Source organism: Hemicordylus capensis, chromosome 11 (genome assembly GCF_027244095.1).
Source record: "Hemicordylus capensis ecotype Gifberg chromosome 11, rHemCap1.1.pri, whole genome shotgun sequence".
Lineage (NCBI taxonomy): Eukaryota > Metazoa > Chordata > Lepidosauria > Squamata > Cordylidae > Hemicordylus > Hemicordylus capensis.
In genome coordinates, this window is record NC_069667.1 from 3,956,615 (window position 1) to 3,974,042 (window position 17,428).

Below are 17,428 nucleotides of genomic sequence, written 5' to 3' on the forward strand. Positions count from 1 at the left end.
TCTCTTTGCCCTCTATTTTCCAGAATGGGGCATTGAGTTATTTGTTTCAGGAGGTCTTCTGCTGGACAGCTCCCCAAGGCAAGACTCATGGCAGCCCCACCTGCCAATTTCAGAGGTGGCTTTCCTTAGATCTTCTGACAGAGCCCATCTCTTGAGCCTGGACACTTCCCATAATAGACATCTCTCATGTCTCTGTGTCATCAGATGCATGATGCCACTTTTTCATCTAATGCCTCAGATTCTAGACATTTGTTTTCCAATCCCACTCCCTGCCATCTCTCTGCAGGTGGAATGCTCTTTATTATTTGGCTTCCCGGGACATAATTACACCATCTGAGCCTTGAGATGAAGCTAAAGCTACTAGCGAAGAGAAGTGAGTCATCAAGTCTGATCTGGTCTCCTAAATACTAGTTCTCACCACACGAGGGTGCAGTTACAGAGACTTTGTTATCACACCCAAAAGAAACAGAGGCCTCAGAATTTCCCTTGCTTGCTTGACTCTGTCCAGAATTTTTCATTTTATCATTCTTTCAAATTCAGGCATTCGGGGGAGAAAAGTGAAGATGTGAGGCATAGACAAGTGGGGACAACTTCCCTCAGCCCTATGGTGAACAGCAGTGTGTGTTCTCTCTACCCCTTTTATTCAGTAAAATGTATTCCAAAAATGCTGCATCCACACAACCCAAATTGTTTCATGAAAAGCTGAACTAACATAAGAACATAGGAAGCTGCCTTCTACTGAGTCAGACCATTGGTCCATCTAGCTCAGTATTGTCTGCACAGACTAGCAGTGATTTCTCCAAGATTACAAGCAAGTCTCTCTCAGTCCTTTCTGGAGATGCCAGAGAGGGGACTTGGTACCTTCTAAGCGCAAGCAGGTAGATGCTCTTCCCAGAGCAGCCCTGTCCCCTAAGGGGAATATCTTACAGTGATCACATATAGTCTCCCATTCAAATGCAAACCAGGGCAGGCCCTGCTTAGCAAAGGGGACATGCTTGCTACCACAAGAGCAGCTCTCCTGCCCCAATTCTGCAGCCACCATGATTTATTGATTGATTATTTAATAAGTGCTATTCACCTGACATCCCTAAAGCAACGTAGAGTAGAACATAAATTATACAAAACAGTTTAGAAGCAAAGTGGCAACAAACTCAGCAGACTAATGAATAAAGGGATGAATTAGACAGGAGAAGAGTGATCTGGATTTTTCCTCTTGCTGAAGAGAGGGGTGTGAAATGGAGGGTTTTCAGGCATTTACACAAACTGAGCAATTGTCCATTGTGCTTGCAATGTTGATTATATTGCCGGAATTACTCTCACTCATCACAGAGAGGGGCAAGGAGCTATTCTGGGCACCCGTTCCATCACTGCCATCTTTCTTAACTACCTCTATGGCTTCCAGGATTCCTGAAAGCACTGACCACATCAGTGCAACCTTGGAGAAGCCGCTGTCAGTCTGTGAAGACAATACTGAGCTAGCTAGACCAATGGTCTGACTCAGTATATGGCAGCTTCCTATATTCCTATGACTCTTGAAATGTTATTTAAGTGGGGTTCCCTTTGTGAGGGAGTATGGAAACTATAATTGGTATAGTATTCAGCTGCCAGAGTTCTGGTAGCAGTGCAGCAACAGGGAAACATCACATAGTCCCAACAGTATTCGATGCTTTTTCATATCCTGGATCAGTCTAAGTTTGGTGACATCAACTGTTCCAGCCCTTATTGGCCAGGGACCATGTTACCTTCAGGACTGTCCCTGCCCAGATTTATTCTTTACATCTATAGTCCACTTTTCCTCCAAGGAGCCGAGAGCAGTGTACCTGGTTATATTCATCCCCACAACAACCCTGCGAGGTAGGTTCAGCTGAGAGATAAGTGCCTGACACAGAGTCACCCAGTGAGGCTGTAGGGGGATGTGAACTCAGGTCTCCCACTCCTAATTCAGCACTCTAACTGCTGTACCACACTGGCACATATAAATAATAAACCATAATCATAATAAATAATAAATAAAGAAATAATAATAATCAAAACTTTGTTAGCCTTGCCCCATAACAAATTGTTCTCTGGGTGGTTTACAACACAACATATGAACTTACTCAACCCTAAGATGGGTTTTGGAAGTTATCTGGCTCATCTTTATTGGACATTTGATTGGCAGGTACCAGGGATAGGATCTTCTCAGTGGTTGCACCACAGCTACGGAATTCGCTTCCTGTGAAGATCTGACAAGCTTCCTCTTTTAAGATGGGCTTTGAAACTTATTTTTTCCTCTCAACAGGCATTTGGTGTATGGTTTCTGCCATTTCAAAGCATTTTCTGTTGTGTTTCTTCTGCTGCTAATAATTTTTACTGTTCTGTTTTATAGCGTTTTCCACTGTGTGCCATATTATTTTCATGATGTGTGTGCAAACTACTTTGATTACCTTATAGGAGCAGAGATATATAAATGAACACCACCAAACTGAAATAAAATGGACTGCACTGTTTTAAGCAGTTATTAATGGTGTAAGATCTTTTTTCTTAGCTTGGGGGAAAAACTGAGTGTTTACGCCCTTGCTGCCAAGAAGACATCCAATATATTCCTCCTGGCCATATTTATCAGACCCAGAAGCTTTTTCTCTCCTGTCACTGCATTAAAAATAAATCTACAGCCAGTATAAGAATCACAATGGAAAAGATGCTTGACCTTTGACTTTTCTTTTACAAACTCCAGGTGACAAAAGAAAATAGACACTTTCTTGTATTTCTCACCTGCTTTGGGGGTTTTCTAGTCACATACCTGAGTATTCATTTGAGATGAGAGTTCACTTTTTTTTTTTGACAGGTGTTACAGCTTTTCCCTAGGAGAATAGCCGTGCAAAATGCAAATACTGCTGTTCAAATGGGTTTAGGAAAAAAGCAGCCAGGAATCTGTTCGTCTGCTCAGAAGTTCAACTTTCCAAAGAGGACATGCATGTCTGATCTGTGTACAGTGTATGCCCACATGCAGTTCCATATGCATGCACAGTTATAGTCAATGCTCATAGAGTAGTACACTTCCTATCTGTACCTTGCATTTGAGGGAAAGGAAAGGTTACCCAGGTTTTCCTCCCACACAATCACATCTACCCAGATTTTCTTCCTACCTTGTTTCCACGCAACCGAAAACTGGGAGCACATACAGCTCCCAAACCCAGGCAGAACACAGTTTTTGACTGTGTGAATGACCTTACAGTGTAGTATCAGGATAGGGGGGTCGGGCTTCAGAGTAAACAAGATCAGATTTTGAAAAGCAGGCATCCCCACACCCCTTCACCTATCTATAGCAATGGCCTCCTTGATGGGTTGGAGCATAGCATCCTGTTGCAAGCTGAGCCAAGGTCCCCACAAGTGCATCAGGCCACGTCCACTTCCAAGTGCCAGAGCCAGAACCTCCGTCACAGCCAAGCAGAACAAACAGGGTTGGAAAACACAACATAGGGTGCTCTAGCAAGTTCTAGCAGCAGACTGCCGGTCCTTCTAGTTGCTGTCTAGGTTGGGCAAATGGGCCCTGCCCCTTTCCTTGGAAGGCCTCTGTTGAGAATGAAGGCAGGACCGTGTTCTTGGGTCAACATGGAGGCGCTGACGATGTGGGCCCCCGTGGCAAACAATCAGCGGGGTCTGGGTCCTAGATTGTTCCCAGTCTGCCTCATCCCCTGAACTCGCCATCTTGTCCTTCTAATGGCATAGAGTCCTGAGTCAAGGCACATGGGCAATTCAGGAGGAAGTGTAAGAAAATAGGGTTGGGGAAAAGAACTGGAACTCTTGAATACTTCCCCCTTTCTTTAAACCTTAGAGGTATCTAGCTAGTTTTCAAAGGAAAAGGCAGTTCATCATCTCTAGCTTTTAAGCAGATGAAGAAATACTTCCAAGCTTCTTTGCCTGAACGCAAAACTGTTCCATCACAGTTGCTTTTCTGCATCTGGAAAGGTCAGAGGTATACAGATAATGCTTTATGAAAGGGCATTGGGACTCAAAAGTGCAAAGACAAGGGAAGCACTTAAGGAGCAACCACATGTGGCTGGCCTGAATTAAGTTGGAGACCTGTGCACATGCCCTTCCCTTGAAGGGCATGCACACAGTGAACTAATCCAGTGAGAACCTAAGCAAAAAGCCAGAATACTGAAGAACACATCCTTTGGGGTGCTCAGAGCAAGAATAGGGCTTTGCTTTTCCTGCCAAAGCTGGGGAATCAGGGATGCATTATCAATGGTTTGGAGAATATGGTGGGCATCTCAATAAGGTGGCCACAGGGATGGGTGACATCCGAATGGATGAAGGGATAGAGGCAGCCAACAGACATGGAGAGAGAGACAGACAGAGCAGAAATGAAGAGAGAGAAAAATGAAGCAAAGCAGGAAAGCAAGCAAGCTGGGATGGAAAGATGGTCTTGCCATAGCGAGCATGAATTATCCCATTTGTTAAGCACAGTCTGTCCCTGTTTGCATTTGGATAGGTGACTACATGTGAGTGCTGTAAGATGTTCCTCTTAGGGGGTGGGGCCATAGCTCAGTGGTAGAGCATCTACTCCACATGCAGAAGGTCGCAGGTTCCATCCCTGGCAGCATCTCCAGATAGGGTTAGGAAAAACTCCTGCCTGAAACCTCAGAGAGCTGCTGCCAGTCAGTGTGGACAATACTGAGCTAGATGGAGCAAGGGTCTGACTCAGTGGCTGCATTCGCACGTAATGTGAAACCAGAGGTGAAGGGGCCTCCGGTTTCCATTTCCAAACATCCGTATGTGAGCAACTGCAGTTAAGAAAGAAAACGGACCCATGGTTTCCCTCCCTGGACAGTGATTTGTACCTTCGGTTTGTAGTGAGGTTTGCCACCTGGACTTCCGGTTCTGCGGTGCCAGCGTTACATCTGAACACTGGCACTGCAGTCTGGTTGCTTTGCAACCAGAGTCAAGGGAGGAAGCTCTTCCCTCTCTCAGGCCACAATACAAATACAACAAATATTTTATTTTATGTATTTATATCCATGTACACTGCTTTGGGAACTTTTGTTGGAAAGCAGTATATAAATATTAGTTGTTATTTCGCCAAAGGGCTCACAATCCGAAAAAGAAACACAAGAGAGACACCAGCAACAGCCACTGGAGGGATGCTGTGCTGGGGATGGACAAGGACGGTTGCTCCCCCTCAGCTAAACAAAAAAGAATCACCACTTTAAAGAGGTGCCTCTTGCCTCAGTTAGCTGTTGGCTGCCAGGGCTGTCCTTCAGTAAAGAAGGGAGCCAGTTTCCTCCCCTCTCTGTATTCAGCAAGACTGCAGAGAGGGAGCTCTCCTGAATGTGTGAATTTGGACAGGAGAGCGAGGGGAAGCTTCCTATGTCACACCCACCTTTGTGGGTCCATTCCCACCATCTTTCCACTCTGTTGTGGGACACGTCTCATATTCTTGACTCCGTTAGTGCTGGACTGCTCCTTTCCCTACAATGCATTAACACCTCACACAGACATACAAGGCCATTCTGACCTGGCTGCGCATGTCCTTTTCACATGCCCACAAACACCCTGTCCTTGGATTTAATAGCTACAGTAAAAATAAAAAGGCACTGAATCATTCTCAATTGGCACCCAGAATGAAAGCATCGGCCGAGTTCTATTTATTTATTTATTTATTATAATAGCAGGCTCCACCTGAATGGCCATTTTTACACAGCCATCTAGCCAGAATGAAATCATCTCTGGCGATAAAAGCCAACACAACCCGGGGGCTGAGCCGCAACCCTGCAAAATGACAACTGTTTCAAATCTGTAATTGCCTCCGTTGTCTCTACAGCAGAACAACGGCAAGTGACCTTGGCAAGAGATGCCTTTAAGCTTTTAGTGACTAGCTGAGATAAATGGATGATTTGTGACAGGATCTTTATGCTAGTTTTACTTGGAAATGAAGATGGTTCCTCTGTCTTGGCAAAAGAGGAGGCCAGCCAAATGTCTGGGGCATTTTCAAGGGTGGAAGCAGAGCCTGGGCTGAAAGGAAGGACCCCAGCCTTGTAGTTGCCCACCCCTTTCCATTCCCATCACCCCACATTCTTCACTTTGTCTCTATGGTGTAGTGGCTAGAATGGCAGACTAGGATTGGGAAGGCCTGGGTTCAAATCCCCACTCAGCCATATAGCTTACTGGGTGACTCTGAGCCAGCCAACACCTCTCAACCTGGCCTACCTCGGGGGACTGTTGTGAGAGGGAACCATATACACTACCCTGAGCTCCTTGGTAGGATAAAAATATAGGTAAAACAATTTCCCTCTCTGGAAGTATGTTTATCCCTCAGCTCTCTCTTGCCCGTCACCTCACAATATTTATTTATTTATTATTTATTTGTTTGTTTGTTTGATTTCTAGACCACCCTTATGGAATAGCTCAGGGCGGTTCACAAATATCATAAAACAGTTAAAATCAATCAATGATCGGGAATGAAAATTCTAAAATACAATAAAGCAGCTAAAAAATTAAAACAATTCAAACAATTCAATTCAAATTATAAAAACCCGATACATGAAAAACCCTTGAAAACAATTTAAAAACCCTGGAAGGCCAGGCCGAACAGGTAGGTCTTTAGGGCTCTCCTAAATGCCAATAAAGAATTCAAATTACAGATTTCTTCTGGGAGCGCATTCCACAATCTAGGAGTGACTACAGAGAAGGCCCGCCTCTGGGTCACTACCAGATGAGCCGGTGGCAACTGGAGACGGACCTCCTCAGATGATCTTAGTGTGCGGTGCAGATCAGACTGAAGAAGGCGCTAAAGTAACCTGGACCTAAGCCGTTCAGGGCTTTAAAGGTAATAACCAGCACTTTGTATTTTGCCTGGAAACATATCGGCAGCCAGTGTAACTGTTTCAAAACAGGCATCATATGGTCTCTCCAAGTTGCCCCAGAGACCAGCCTGGCTGCTGCATTTTGAACTAGCGGAAATTTCTGAACTACGTACAAAGGCAGCCCCATGTAGAGCGCATTACAGTAGTCAAGCCTGGAGGTTACCAGCTGGTGCACCACAATATAACTCTGGGCTCTGAAACACACCTCCAACTGAAATCAGAACCTTCCAATCTCTGGCAGTTTTTAAGCAGATCTTGGAAAAGCACCTGTTTTATCAGGCTTTTAGTTTATAATGTTTTAAAGTTTTATTGATGCCTATTTTAATTTGTATAATATGACTTAAGGTTTTAAATGTTGCATTTTAATTTGTAAACTCCCCAGAGATTGTATACGGTAGAGATGTGCATCAGATGAATTTTTCAATTTGTTCCGAATTCAAACGAATTCAGGAAATTTGTTTCAAATTAGAATCAGATTCAAATTTGGTCCAAAAATTCAATTTGAATTGATCTGACCCTGTTTTAGTGCCCTTTTTAACCAATCAGGGGGCCTGAATGGTTTTTAAAAGGTGCCAAACAGCTCTCCAATTGAATTTTGAAAATTTGTTTCAAATTTGAATCAAATTGCCCTTTTAAGTGGTAATTTGATTTGAATTTGAATCACTCAAATTTGAGTCAAATCTATTCAAATATGAATCAATTTGCACATCCCTAGTATATGGGGCAGTATATAAATGTGACAGACAAACAAACAAACAAACAAACATTTATCAAGGTTTATCAAGCTAAAATTCTAGCCCAGATGCTCTATGGAATACAGATTTATTTGACAGGAAACCTACAGTCACTTGAACGGGTTCAAATGAGATTTCTACGAGATATTTTCCAATTCCCTCATTGTGTCTCGAATGCGTCACTTCGTTTAGAGGCAGGCATTATCAGGATAGTAGCCCAGGCTTGGTTACGTTTAATTAATTACTGGCACAAAATTAACTCTAATGGGTTGGGCTTGGTTCCTTTGGTTCTAATGGACGAATATCAGTCTATTTGGAAGAAAAATGTACAGGTCATACTAAAAAAAAATTGTGGGTTTTCTGAGCAATTCATATGCCCCTTAGGCCCAGATTTAGTAAAAAAAAAAAAAAAAAAAAAGTCTTAAAACAGAGAATTTGGGACCTGGAGGAACAAAGGGACCTGAGTAGGGTCTCTATTATAATGATTATTTATCAAGTTACCCATTTCCGGCAATGTATCTTATGTACTTGTCTGCTCTGACCCAAAGGAGAACATTCTCCCAGGATTGATTTAATGTCTTACCATCTATGGTTTTGGAGGAAAGGTATAAGGGAAGTACACCTTCCCTTATAAGGATCGACTATGTCCCTGTGGTGCAGAAGTGGTTGTAACAACTGTGCATGTGCTCTTACACTGTACCTTTTACAAAACCATCCGCACCTCCTGGCTCGAACCTTATTTGTGCAAATTTTTGGGACATCAGGATGAGTTCTATGTTGAGCTCTTCCTGTCACGTCAGCACAAGGGAATTGCCTTGGCCACAGCCAGATTTTGTGCAGCTGCTATAAAAATCAGAAATGTTTTAACAAATTTTAATTGATATGCTTTATGCGTTATTCTCTCTCATTCTTATGCCTTTTCTTCTTCTGATAATTATTAGGGATGTGCATGAATGGTCTTTGGCACCGGTGGGGGTAGTACTTTAAGGGTGGGGGAGGGTGTACTCACCCCCCTGCCGGCACTCTGTAAATTTCAAGCCCCTCGGGGTGGCAGTGTTCCTCCCTTGCGCGTGCGCCCGCAACGTCCGGCCACTTCCGGCTGACGGGGGGAATGGGGCGGCAGGGAGGAACGCTGCCACCCCGAGGGGCTTGAAATTTACAGAGCGCTGGCGGGGGAAATGAGGCGGGGGTGGTGGTGAGTACACCTTCCCCTGCCCTTAAAGTCCCTGCCGGTGCCGAAACACCGAATACCGCCCCAGCGCCGAAACGTTTCGGAGGCCTTTACAATGGCCTCCGAAACATTTCGGGCACATGCCTAATAATTATATTATTGCTACTTGTTGTATTTATGTTATGTTTGGTCTTGTACCGTAAACACACACACACACACACACACACACACACACACACTAACACAGCCTAATCAAGGTGGCATCTGGTGGGCCACTGTATGAAACAGGATGCTGGACTACATAGCTCTTGGGCCTGATCTAGCAGGGCTGTTCTTATGTTCTTAAGGTGCATGTTGCTTTACAGAGCAGAAAGAGCACAGGTCTCTGCCTGGAAGTGCTTGCAATCTAAAACTCAAAAAAGGGGAAGACTGCAGAGGGAGGGACCATTGGAGGGAGCACCCTTGGACATAGGGCAGGGGGATTGAGGAACTGGATGTGGAAAGGTCACAGACAAGGCTGCATTTGGGAATCAAGGAGTGGAGAGCCAAGTAGTGGCAAGAGCAGGGGTTCAAAAACTTGGGTCCCCAGAAGTTGCGGGAGCTCAACACCCCTCCTCCTCAGCCACAATGGTCCATCAACATTTGGGGACCCAAGCATTGAGAACCCCTGGAGGGGAATATTTCCCTGGCATTCTCCTCTGCCCCTTTAATGGATGGCCCTGGCATGAGCTTATTACATTGCATCATGAGTCAACCCTCTGATAAGGACGAACACCGACTGCTGCAGCACGTCAGGCCTCCGATAATGTCAAACGTTGACTCAGCACATGGCAGCCACCAGTATATGGGCAAATTCTGCATTCTTAAGTGTCTAAGAGCAGAAATGCCAGACAGGAGGCATGCAGTCTTCACGCTTGGAAGGTGACGCATGGCCTCCCATTTATTTAACACCCTTGAAGCCACCCACAGCTCCTTCCAGGCAAGAAATTACTGCGAGCTGCAGAGCACGTCCTCTGTGGAGGCAGACTCATGCTGCAGAATGTGAGCGGCTTATCAGCTGTCAGGGAAGGCCAAGGAGATGGAAGCAGCTTCATTTTGTGGGTCCCGCAGACAGGCTGTCTGGCTCCGCAGGTCAGCGGAAGTTTGCAGGAAGGCACACGGGGCGGGGCGCCCACAACTGATACCCAACGCAGCAGAAGGAGGCTCGGGAACAAAGCAGTCGAAGAAACAGTAATGGTGAGTGGTGGGGGAGAAAAGGGAGGCTATATCCAAGATCAATAAGCAGAGATTTGCTGGAAAGAAGAAGCCCTGCTAATCTGGTATTCAGAAGTAGACACTCCCAATCTGCTCTGTTTTCCTATCAAAGCTAAGCACATGAGAACAGCCCTCATGGGCCAGAACAAAGACTTTTCAAGTCCAGCACTCTGCTCCCCACAGTGGCCAACTAGGTGCTTCTAGGAAGCCACCAGCAGGACAAGACGACAGCCCTGCATTCCTGCTCTAGCTCCCAGCATCCAGCACTTTTACAGTTGCAGCCTCTCCTACCCTCCCAACCGGAGCTTGCTCAGACTTTGAACGGGCAACCACAGCACTGAAAGGTGCTTCCCCAAGTGCCTCTGAGGTGACAGCAAAATGAAGCCAAGGGCGGTGGCAGGCTCTGAGGTTCTTAGGAGAAGAAGATGGTGGCATCGTGAGTTCACACAGGCCACAATCAATCAAACTCTTAAGGCTGATTCACACTCTACAGTTTGAACTCTGGCACAAAATAGGTGGCGGTGCTGTCAGTGGTGAATGGCTCTCCGTGCATTAAAATGAAACAAACAGGTCCCATTTCTCTCTTCCACAATGCTTCTGTGTTTATTGTGGGGATATCCGGCCATTCCAAAGTGTGTGCTCCAGGGCGGGCCCAAGGATTTGCATGGCAGGGGGAGGAGGAAAGGCCAGCTGCTCCCCACCCCACCAGTGTTCCCTGTAAGAGATTCTTGGGTGCTGTGGACTACAACAACCAAGCCGGTTCGGCACCCTCTCTGGGAAGCACCGAACTGGCTTGGGTGCTGGTGTTCAAACTGGTTCTGCAGCTGCCTGAGCCATCTGTGCACACCCCTAACTACAACTCCCATCATCCCCAGCTGCAATGGCCTTTGGCTGGGGATTATGGGAGCTGTAGTCTACAGGATCTGGTAGCCTGTTACAGAGACTGGCAATCTTCAGGGTTGGAGGCAGGAGTCTCTCTCAGCCATATCTTGGAGATGCCCGGGAAGGAAACTGGGACCTTTTGCATGTAAGCAAGCAGGCAGGGGCTCTTCCCAGAGTGGCTCCATCCCCTCAGGGGAATCTCTTACAGTGCTCACACATGTGGTATCCCATTCAAATGCAAACCAGGGCAGACCTTGCTTAGCAAATTCATGCTTGCTACCGCAAGACCAGCTCTCTGTCCCCATTCATGGCCTATGTGCTCCTTCCTCCTCCTGTTTCTCTCGCTACTTTCTTTCTTGCTCATTCTAGGCTAGGGCCTGAGCATCAGCAGCAACAGAAGCATCAGCAGTTGAAGCGTGTGGTTTGGCAGAGGTTTCTGGTGGCAAGGGACGAAGGGGAAGGAAAATAGTGACTTGAAGGTCCCTCTGCACCAGGGAAAGAGGCTGCTGACACTCTGCAGGCAACATGCTAGTGCGATCTCTGAGCTGTAGATCCAGGCCAAATGGCTGCAATCATGGCTTATTGTGGGGTGGTTTTTTTAAATGCATGACTGAGAGAGGAAAATAAATCCACTTAGAACTCGATGGATGCCTTAACATTCAGATTATTTGAACCTTAAGCTAACAGTCTCATCAGTAAAAGCAAAGGAAACATACTGACTCACTCGGTGGCCTGCCACCAAAGCCAGCTGGCTCATTTTTAAAACAAAAGGGTCCATTTGTCTAACAGATGTTCCTGTCATGCTTGGGGTGGGGCTGAGCCAGAACTGTACGTCTCACGGAGTGCTCATTTTCATAAGTGACAAAAGCACTTCCCATTTCTGGCAACTTTTGGCACTCCTTGCCTGGGTTGTTCGCATGCTGCTCTCTCTCTCGTGAAGTTTTCCTTGCCCTCAAGCTCCTTGGCCTCATTTGTCCACACTGTTGTTTATTTCTATTGGCTGTGACAACCCACATGGTTTTGTCCAGCAGCATCTGGGGACCTAAGGTTTGAATGCTCAACATGTGAGCACTGTAAGATATTCCCCTTGGGGGATGGAGCCACTCTGGGAAGAACATCTGCATGCTTGCATGCAGAAGGATCCAAGTTCCTGGCATCTCCAGGGAGGGCTGAGAGAGACTCCTGCCTGCAACCTTGGAGAAGTCGCTGCCGGTCTTTGTAGACAATACTGAGCTAGATGGACCCAGGGTCTGACTCAGTAGAAGGCAGCTTCCTAAGCGCCTGAATAGGAACCCCCTTTCCTGCACTTCAACTCAGTGCACATCACTTGGTACTGAATAGTCACATTGACTGAACTACCATCTGTCTGATGTTATGCAAAGTTACAGATCCCTTGGAGTTGAGCTGACAAATGCCATATAGAAGTCATGTTTGGTTACAGTGAAGACACTCACATCAAGAGAAGGGCTGTAGCTCAGTGGCAGAACATTCGCTTTGCGTGCAGGTTCAGCATCCCCAGGTAGGGCTGGGAAAGACCCCAGAGAGCTGCTGCCAGTCGGTGCTGACAATACCAAGTCAAATGGACATCTGGCCTGACTCAGTCTGAGGCAGCTTCCTATGCTGCTCCTCCTATCTCTCTACTGATTTTTTAAACCCAATTATTTCCAGCAACAATCTGAGACTCTAAGGTGAAATCACCAAAACAATCAGTCCAAACCAGAGACTCGCCCGTCAGAAGGCAGGATATGGTTTCCCAACAAGGTTGCTGCGGAGGATTCTTCAGCTGGGCCACCTGAGTGGTCTCGAGGTCCCCATTCAACTGAGGGCACCCTGCCACATGCCAAGATGCAAACACTTTATGAGTGAGGTTGAAGAAACAAAGGCAAGGTCAGGAAACAGGAGCGGAGAAGCAAGGCTTCCGTTTAAAGAATGCTCTGGGATTTCAGCACCGAGCAAGGAATAATGGGGGAAAAACAACCATTCTTTCTTCTTCCTCAGCAGGAATGGCCTTGTGCTCTCATACAATTTCCTTAAAAGGTCTCTCACCTCACCTGCCTGTGGCCCATAAATAACAGCAACAGTTATGCCCCATCTCCTCCCAGCAAACACCGATCCAGAAACGCATTATGGAATCGAAGGCTTCGCTCTTGGTGTGTCAACACTGAACTTAAACACCACTGGAAGGCACAAAATGACCACACGTGAACTCTAAGGGCACCTTTGGGTGTCACGGGGAACCTGAGGCAAGCTCACCTCCCCACCCCTCATGCGTGATGTCCAAATGATCAGAACTGTGGATCCTGGATCCAACTGTGTTTCTGATTCTTCCCCAAACCTGGGAATGAACTCTTGGTTGGAATTAAGTTACACTCACCAAACCGAGGGTCTAACAAATGGAAGTTGAATCCAAATAAGATGGAGGTACTGACTATGGGGGGTTGTGACCCGAGATCAGGTACGAAGCTTGGGAGTGCTCCTGGACCCAAAGCTCTCCCTGGTTCTCAGGTTAGGCGGTGGCCAGGAGCTTTTTTTTATCAGCTTCGGCTGATACGTCAGCTACATCCATTTCTGGAGCTAAATGACCTTAAAACGGTGGTACATATCCTGGTAACCTCCAGGCTTGACTACTGTAATGCACTCTACATGGGGTTGTCTTTGTACATAGTCCAGAAACTACAATTGGTACAGAATGTGGCAGCCAGATTGGTCTCTGGGACAATACAAAGTGACCACATAACACCGGTTTTGAAAGAAGTGCACTGGCTGCTGATATGTTTCTGGGTAAAATACAAAGTGCTGGTTATTACCTATAAAGCCCTTAATGGCTTGGGTCCAGGCGATTTAAGAGAGCGTCTCCTTTGCCATGAACCCTGCTGCTTGTTACGATCTTCTGGAGAGGTCCAGTTATGTATGCCACCAGCTTCTTTGGGGGCGACCCAGGATCATGCTTTCTCTGTGGCTGCCCTGGGACTTTGGAATATGCTCCCTGCTGAGATAAGAGCATCTCCTTCTCTGTCTGTTTTCAGGAAGACCCTCAAGACTCTCCGGTTCTCGCAAGTTTTTAATTAGAATTCATTTTAGTAATTTTAATTGTTTTAATAACTGTTTTATACTATTGTTTTTTATTGTGTCTCAAGTATTTTAATCTGTGTTGACTTTTAAATATTATTTTAAATTTTGTACACTGCCTAGAGATGTACATATCAGGCAGTATAAAATATGATGAATACATAAATGATAAATATTAGCAAATAGGTCATATTTTGCAAAGAGATCTGATTTTCACTGCCTTTTTCTGTACTTGGGACTGATGGTATGCAAACATCCTTGCTATGCAAATCTTAACTTTTTTAAAATTGGGAGACTGTTGTAACATATGGGGCTCACTGAAATGCAAGATTGATTTCACAGCCTACACTGAGTGGCTAAAAGAGTTAAAGCCCAGACTGAAGCTTTTCTAGATATAATCAGTGCTTGGTTTCCTCCCAATATGGGGAAGGTTTTCCAAACACTGGACTGTGCTTGCTTTCTTTTCTTTTAAAGGAGAGCTTTTGTGCAGTCCCACATGGGTTTCAAAGCCCATGTGGAGGTAACCACAGTGAAAGTGGCTCAGGTCAAAGAGGTCTGTGATTCACTATAGTTCCCCACATGTGGTCAAGGAACTGAATCCTCAATGTCCTGCTTCCTCTGGCAGGTCAAGATGCAGGCAATCCAAGCAGTAATGTAATGGGAAAAGGAAATCGCTTAGGCCTGCAATCCAGGCAGATCAAGACAGCATGAGAACCATATCACAGAGAAGGAATTCCTACCTTCACTGGCAGGAAAGCAGAAGAGGGAAAAAGCAAACAAGTAACTAAAGCCCCTGGGTGGAGTTTTAACAAACCAAGCTGTAGCAAGGGTCTACCAAATAATAATGCAAATTATTCGAGAGCTGGTGTCTTGCCTTAGCTTAGAGGCCCAAAGTGGTAATCATATTATTAAAATGGGCATCCATGTAACAAAGTAATAGAGGCCCTTGGAGGGAAAAATAGCAGAAAGCAATGGGTGATGGAGATTTTGGAAGAAGGGAAGGAGTGCAGGAGCTAACAGCACATGTTTGCCAGCCAGAAATCCCACCCCTGTTAAACTCTCACCCAAGCCAAGCAGGTGCCGTTAGCTGTGGATCACTGTTTCCCGCAGCTCCTGCAGTTGACAAATTCTTCTGACCTACCTCACAGAGCTGTTGCAAGGATTCCCAAGAAGCCTCTGGAACATTCAAGCAGCATATAGAAATGCCAAGTGGTATTGTTGCTTTGCCAAAACAAACCTCCCAAGCTTGGGTCCTCGGTTTATGATGGACTACAGTGCCCATCATCCCCTGCCATGATGGCCATGCTAGTGTGGCAGGGGGTGATGGGAGTTGCAATCCGACATCTGGGGACCCAGGGTTGGGAAGGAACCTCTATAGCTAGTCCAGCTGGCATCGCGTTACAAAGCTACCACTCAAGTCCAGCGACCTTCCTAGAATCCTGAAGAAGAAGCCTCTCAAGCATGACGCTTCTCTGCCCTCTCCAAGGGGGCTGTGCAGGCTCCGGCTCATGTTCAGGGGCTAGAGTTTCCTGTCAATCATCTGTCCCCCGTTTGCACTGCTGCTGCCTGCAATGGCCCTCATTTTGGAGTCCTCCATGCTCCTCCTCAAACCAAATTGGGTCCTACTGCCACTTCCAGCCACACTGGCGCCCCCTGCCTTGAACCCCTCTTCTTCAGCCTTCCAGTTGCCTGAACTGAGGGGTCGGGTGCTTGTCAGTGAAGCCCGTGGAGTCGTGTGTTGCCCTGAAGGCCCCCTCCCCTGCTTTTAATAGCTCCTCTTCTCAGTGAATCCTTCAACAAAGTGCTAATAACTTCAAGCGGAACTGCAGGGATCAGTCTGTGAGACTCAGCACCACAGGAGAGTTGAGCCACTTCAAAAACCTGCACAGGACTAAATCCACACCTGCCTTCTCGTGGTACAGCTGCCTCCCTTGGCCTGCTGGGCACCCACCTGTCCTTGGCTCTTGCCCGTGCTTCACACAGCGGTGCTAATCGTTTCAGAAGAAAACAAAAGTGTCTTACCTTTGACAAACACGTATATCTTGGCCTTGAGTTCTTCATTCGAAGGGAGGTGGCTGTAAAGACACGTGAAATAGCCTGTGTCTTCAATGACTGTCCGGGCAACCATCAGCTTGCTGCAGGTCTGCCGAGGCCTGTCTGAGCACTTGTGTTCATCTACCTGCCACCGGCTGCCATCTTTGTGCTGGCCATTTCCCCAATGCCATGTCAAGCCAGATGAGCCTCTGTCAAAACAAACAAACAAACAAACCCACTAATGAAAACTTTATTATTGTATCTGGTCTTTGACCAAAATAAAGCACCACCACCACCATCACACACTACACACCACACAGAGCATCCTTTCTGGCATAGCTAATGGGGAGGCATTTAAATTATCTTTCAGCCGTCCTCCTAGTGTGTGTATGGGTGGGGCAAGTAAGAAGCAGAGATCATACAAAATGATGACTGGATGGCCACCAAGTTCTACCCGCCAGGACAGCAGGGGCCTTCCGACAGTTCTGACTGATGGAGACTTCTTGCTGTTGTGGCAGAACACCCTCCTACAATGCCCCACGGAGAGCACGTTGGCCTGACATATCTGTTGGGCTGACATGACTGCACAGCCCTCATAACCTTTAGGGATATTCACCTGATAGGTACTTGGGAAGGAGAACATAAGGACAGCCCTGCTGGATCAGGCCCAGGGCCTATCTAGTCCAGCATCCTGTTTCCCACAGTGGCCAACCAGATGCCTCTAGGAAGCCCACAGGCAAGAGGTGAGGACATGCCCTCTCTCCTGATGTTGCTCCCCTGCAACTGGTATTTAGTGCCATCTTGCCTCTGAGGCTGGAGGTAGTCTATAGCCACCAGAGTGGTAGCCATCGATAGACCTTTCCTGCATTAACTTGTCTAAGTCCCTTTTAAATCCATCTAGGCTGGTGGCCATCACCGCATCCCATAGCCGAGAATTCCATCAATTAATTATGCATGGTGTGAAAAAGTACTTCTTTCTGTCGGTCTTACATAGCAGTCAGTTCCAGGGGGATGACCCCTGTTTCTGGCGTTGAGAGGGTATGTGTGTGGGAGAAACATTTCTCTCTGCCCACTTTCTCCACACCATGCACAGACAGCCAAGTTCAGAAGCGGTGTACTCCATCATTTACCAACTGCGTGTGAGTAAAAAAACAAGGTGGAGGGAGGAGTGATAGTATGCCATGTGACAGCTGGGCAGGAGAGCTTTTTGTCCTGAAAACAAGGTGGAAGGGAGAATGATCGGCTGCTAAGTGCCAACAGGACGGAGCCCTCCAACCCAGCGGACACTTAGTGCATGATCACTCCCCCTTTCTTCTTTACTCACACACGTTTGGCAAATGGGAACGGGCACAGCTCCTGAATTTGGGTAGGACATCTATCAATTGTGTGAACTGCCCTTCTAACAAAAAGGGCTGCCACCTCTTTATTAGTTTTTG

At 46.5% G+C, this 17,428-nt stretch overlaps 1 protein-coding gene across 6 annotated transcripts in view; it reads right to left on the reverse strand.

The window, feature by feature from the left end:
* LOC128335359 (vascular endothelial growth factor receptor kdr-like) overlaps positions 1 to 17,428 on the reverse strand; it is a 207,074-nt gene that overhangs the window by 110,935 nt on the left and 78,711 nt on the right. For all 6 annotated transcript variants that reach the window (XM_053273429.1, XM_053273431.1, XM_053273432.1 and 3 more), the window contains exon 3: positions 15,981 to 16,201. In XM_053273429.1, the coding sequence (XP_053129404.1) occupies positions 15,981 to 16,201 (221 nt within the window). The remainder of the gene's footprint in view (positions 1 to 15,980; positions 16,202 to 17,428) is intronic.